The sequence below is a fragment of the Myotis lucifugus genome, unplaced genomic scaffold (assembly GCF_000147115.1).
Source record: "Myotis lucifugus unplaced genomic scaffold, Myoluc2.0 scaffold_915, whole genome shotgun sequence".
NCBI classification, from domain to species: Eukaryota; Metazoa; Chordata; class Mammalia; order Chiroptera; family Vespertilionidae; genus Myotis; species Myotis lucifugus.
In genome coordinates, this window is record NW_005871963.1 from 47,656 (window position 1) to 53,252 (window position 5,597).

General features: G+C 49.4%; 1 protein-coding gene across 1 annotated transcript in view; it reads left to right on the forward strand.

Annotated features, from left to right (window-relative positions):
• Positions 1-286: 286 nt before the first annotated feature.
• The window catches only part of LOC102439092 (myosin-9), a 56,445-nt gene continuing 51,134 nt past the window's right edge, over positions 287-5,597 (forward strand). The window contains exons 1-2 of the mRNA XM_006106808.3: positions 287-642; positions 4,900-5,056. Coding sequence (XP_006106870.1) covers positions 310-642; positions 4,900-5,056 — 490 coding nt within the window. The 5' untranslated portion in view covers positions 287-309. The remainder of the gene's footprint in view (positions 643-4,899; positions 5,057-5,597) is intronic.

Genomic DNA, 5,597 nt, shown 5'->3' on the forward strand with positions numbered 1-5,597 from the left:
GTCATGTGGCATAATAGTTGTTTATAGATTAGTTGATTGTGTATCAATCCTAGAATATACCTTACTATTAATTTCTTACAGCATCCCTGATATTACCTTGTTTTCTCAACGATGTACATCTTTCTCCCAAAAGTAGAAGCAGGGAAATTTTGGCAAATTGTGCAGCCTGGTTATATAGAGTTTTACTGCACTATAATGCTATCTAGTTTGCAAAGAGAAGAGGTGCATGTTAGCGATTCTTGTGTGGCTAATGTAGTTATATCTAACGTTTGTCCTTTTTTCTCCCTCAGGTCCTGGCTGTAAGTCACCATGGCGCAGCAAGCTGCTGATAAGTATCTCTATGTGGATAAAAACTTCATCAATAACCCCTTGGCCCAGGCTGACTGGGCTGCCAAGAAGCTGGTATGGGTGCCTTCTGACAAGAATGGCTTTGAGCCCGCCAGCCTCAAGGAAGAGGTGGGCGATGAGGCCATTGTGGAGCTGGTGGAGAATGGGAAGAAGGTGAAGGTGAACAAGGATGACATCCAGAAGATGAACCCGCCCAAGTTCTCCAAGGTGGAGGATATGGCGGAGCTCACGTGCCTCAACGAAGCCTCGGTGCTGCACAACCTCAAGGAGCGTTACTACTCAGGGCTCATCTATGTAAGTGGGCCCGGCTCTGAGGCAGGGGGCTCTAGGTCTGCTTCCCCCCTCCCCCACCCCCCAACCAAGATCCTGGGCGCTGGCTCTCTGGGAGAGAAGGGGGTTTGAAGGAATGTTGGGGTAGCATCCTTGAACTTCAGTATCTGAACATCCTAATGGAATGTTCTCATAGCGTGACTTTTATCTCTCCTCTACATAGCCAAAACCACAACAGGAAGCCTGGCTTAGGTCGGTGTAGGGAGGATGTGACATGTGTGAGGTATGCTCACGCACTGGCCTTGGTGGAGATAGGAAGGGCCAGTGTGATCAGTTCCTTTTCAAGGAGGGGAATGTGTACCCTGGTTTCCCACTTGTTCCTCCTTCACCACCTGGTCCCTTCCTGCCTCCCCCTCACATCTGTCAGTGTGGCTTGCTTCCTTAAGGAGTGTGCTTTGAGCAGAGAGGCAAGCTACCAAGAAGCAGACTTGGATTCCTAGTTCATCCAACACTTTAGGCTGGTCCCATGCTAGGCTTACAGTGTAGAGAACAGCATGTACAGAGGCCCACAGCATGCAAAAGACAGGGCGGTCTGTTCTCTTTCCTCCAGCTAGTAGGGTTACATTTGCAGAACGGCAGCTCATCACCCCTGTAGAACACGTCAAGAGATGAGCATTTACTCATTCCCTTGGTAACACGCTCCAAGCTCCTTTGGCCCTAGGGTCACAGAGTTCTTTCTCAGATCCATCCCAATTTTTTCTGTTCAGTTTAAAGATATTTCCTTCTGGTTTTGTCTCTAGTAGGGAGGAGGTTCTTATTATTCCTAAAATAGCTCTTTATTTAATTATGCTGTTATATTCACCTTGGCCTTTTTGGCCTTGGAGCTGAATAAAACAGTTCTCAACATTTTTTTAGTTGGAGGAAGAAAACATTTAGATCATTACAAGCTTCTCATTTTATAGTTGGGAAAACAGTCTCGGCCTGAGGGGTTTGCCCATGATCATATGTATCATAGAGGAGACACTGGGCTCATCCTGTTACAGGGAGGGTGAGAGACTCCCAAAGAGCCAGCCATTTCCTGTACAATTTCACGGTGACTTCAATACACGTTTCCCAGGGCACTACCCTTACCCCACACAACTAGTACTTCTGAGTGCCCTGCAGTGTGCACAGGCTATTTTGGATTTCCCAGAAGTCCTGACTGGGCTAGACCGTGTGCCAGGACTGCATTGCCTTGCTGATCGCAAAGCTGGTTTGTGGTCATGAGGTCCTCATTCCTGCTGTTGATGACCACCCTGTGGGGATGAGCTTGATTAGTCAAGGACCTGTCAGTGAGGAGACATACAGAACTGCCTACCTGGAGAAGTCCTTCTGTATAGGCCAGCTTAGCCCAACCTTCTTATATGACAGGTGGGAGGAGGTAAGGCCCAGAAAGGGCAAGGGGTTAGCTCAGAGTCACACAGCGAGGCATTGGCAGGGCTGAGACTGGAACTTCGGTTTCCTGACTCTCCACCCAGATATTTCTCTGTTTCTTGGTGAGAATATTGTCTGGACCAAATTGAAAAGCCCCTGCCCCTCGCTATATTAACTGCTGAAATTCAGAATTAGTGACCTGCAAAACCAAAGGGACCTTAAAGTCTCCCTCCGCTCGGACTTTTACTGGTGTCACTGTTCATCTTGGGTCCTGTTAGCGATTTGCCGAGTATGAAACAAGCCGGAGGCCTGCATGCAGTTGCCTATACCAGCCAGCTGCGAATGGCCTTTCCCTGCTTCAACTAGGGGTATTACTTGTTAAAGTGCAGTCAATGTTAGTTGCTTCATCTTTCCTCTAAAGTGTGGGTTTACTCAGTAGGCGGGCATGGTGGGTAGGACCTGAGCTTTTTCTCTAGAACTCTCTGGCTGGAGGCACAAATTCTCATTTTTGTTCCTTTGCTGTCACCTCCCGTGTGTAGTTCCTCTTGCCTCAGACCAGCCTCCTCCTCCTAAGTGTTGTCACCAGAAAGGAAGTTGATTGTCGCTGCATTGCCCTAATGAAGACCCCAGCAGGTGCAGAACTGTGGCGAGATCAAAGCCACTTGGTGGGGCTGCCTGGGTGGGGGTGGCCACCCCCTCCCCCCCATTCACAGTCCACCTCTCTGCACACAACATTCCAAATTGCGACACCGGGAGCCTTTGTGCAGCATGTTTGCCTGGCCTTGTGGGCGGTGTGGCTAATTCTGCACCACAGCTGCTCTGTCTGTTTCTTGGGGGGGTGAGGCTCTGGGATAGGGGGCGGTCAGGCACAAAGAGCCTCTGTGGCCCGTGAATGGAGCAGCTTCCTGGCGTGGCCCGTGTGGGAGCAAAGCCACTTTGCTCAGTGTCTGCGCCTCCATGAGCATCCAGAGAGAGTGGCTTGCAGCCGAGCCTCCTTCCTCCCACCTGAGCTGCTGTGCTCATTCCCCAGGGCTCAGTTTGATCAAATCCACTGATTTCGTGGGATTAGCCCAGAGAACTTTGAGGCCCCATAGAACTCTCCACAGGACCATCTGCCCACCCAGCTGTCAGAAAGACTTGTCCTAGTAACCCCTAGCCCCTCTGCTGTCACCATCAGCTGTTCCCAAACATCTGGCTCCGTGGCACGCCCTAAATGTGTGGCCATGTGTCCTTCACTTTCATCGGGCTGGATTTCCTAGAGTGTGGGTTTTCTCAAACCCAGGAACAAAGCTCAATTGTTTCTGAGCTTCTGGGATGACCTTGCTGCTCTCTGGCCTCTATCTCATCCCCACCCACTAGTCACAGGGAGGGGAAACAGGAGTCCCGGCTGCACTCCTGTCTTCCCATAACACCCAACCCTCAGGTTGCCAGCACCACATTCAGACTTCTTTGCTTCAGAGCTTTCCTGGTCCCTAGTGACAAGAGTAGTTGGAGAGAAAACAAATGACTGATTATCCCAGGAAAAAAGGAAATTGAGGGCTCTGTGTGCCCTCCAGACAGAGGCAGGCAGACCCACTTGTTCATGTCCAAACTCAGCTCCTCTTCTGCATGCAGAACAGTGTACGGTTAGTGGGTCCCTCTGGAGTTCTGCTGTCAGTCTAACTTCTGCTTGGAGCATCCGAGTGCTGTAGCCTTTCGCCAACGCTGGGTAGAGCCATTGTCCTCATGACTGGTTCCTGGGTGGACCCTGTCTGTGGCTTCAACCACAAGATCCAGCTTCAGTTTTGGTGGGATTAGAGAAGGTAGGGGTGCAAGGGGTTGGGTTAATCCATAGTGCAACCCTCAGACGTTGGCTGCTGTTGGATCAAGGAGCAAAACTGTGGACAGTGAGAGTGGAGGCCACTTGTAATGAGAACAACATAAAGACGCGAGGAGCTCAGAAAACTGGCTTCTGTGACCAAGGAGGTCCCCACTGGAGGGTGTGAGACTGGGTCCACTCCCAGCTCTGTCTTTAACTACCTAGGACTGCAGGTGTGTGTGAATCATGGCATCTAGGCCTTGCTTCACCCACCTTCTTCCATCCCCATTTTACAGATTGAGACATGGAGGGAGAGAGAAGTTAAGAAACTTGCCCTTGTTGGGACTTGAACTCAGGACACATGACTCCAGGGCCTAATTTTAACCTGGTCAAGTCAGACTTAGAGTACTGAGTGTATTTTTGGGTGCCTCACATTAAGGCTATTGACTAATTGGATTCCCTTTAACAGAAGACCAGGGTCTTGGAGAAGGCTCACAGGCGACATGAAAGTGGTCTAGGTTTTTGAGAGGTTTTCATGTGAATGTCTCCAGAAGTTTCCAGGGAGGGAAGTATCTGTCCGTGATCTACTAGCCCACAACAGATCATAGTGAGTTCTTCCCAGTGCTAGGAAAGTTTAGGCTTAACTATCTCTGAGAGGCCTTCAGGGTAGAATAATTTGTGTTTCTACACAGTTTGCTTGCTACAGCTGAATGCTTTTCTCTTTGTGCATCTCACAACGACAAACATCTCTTTTTGTCCTTGGACCTGCGTTTTGTAACTGGATTTCTGCTCTCTGAAACTTGCCACAGTTCTTTTCTGATGCACACACTCATGGATGTGCAAAGCCTGCAGCAGTCATGCCATTGAGGGAGGACCCTCACCAAAAAAGCAGATGGTGCTGGTGTGCCCACATGTGCAGCAGGTCTGCTGAGCCCAGAGAGCAAGGGGCCCAGGGAGCGCTGTCACTCAGGCCACCATGGCAGCCTCGGAGGCAGCAGGTCTTTGCCACAAGTTTGCGCACCACTGAGGAGACTTCCTAACCCATTCCTATTTGCTGCTCTTTTCTTTAGACCTATTCAGGCCTGTTCTGTGTGGTCATCAATCCTTATAAGAACCTGCCCATCTACTCTGAAGAGATTGTGGAGATGTATAAAGGCAAGAAGAGGCACGAGATGCCCCCTCACATCTACGCCATCACAGACTCCGCCTACAGGAGTATGATGCAAGGTGAGTGCCGCGGCCTCCCAGGGGCTGTCTTCCCCTGCAGCCTTGTTGACACCTTTGCAGGTGCTCACTCACTAGTGACGGTGATCTAGTGGCTGGATCAGTGGTGATGGGGCTGTGTGTTGTGGAGGTCTGTAAGCCATTGTGTGAGAGTCAAGACCAATGGCTATCAAAGGACATGTTTATATGTTGATAGAAAGTCCTAGAAGCTTTTCCCGGTTTCTCATTCTTGTCAAAAGCTCCTGCATCAGTCCTCTCACTTCTGGACCCCTTCTTCTACCAGTTACTGCCTTTCCTTGTTTTTCACCTCTTTCTCATTTCCTCACAGAGTGGAAACATGCTTCAGTTTTTCCCATTAAAAAAAACAAACCAAACAGACACAAAGACTCTTCTGAATTCTGAACCCCACTCTAGCTTTTTTCTACTCTCTCTGTCCCATCACAGCGGAGTTGTTTTTTATCCCCCCCCCCCCCCCCCCCTTCTCACCTGATATATATATTTATTTATTTATTTATTTTTTTTTTAATATTTTTTTATTTTCGCT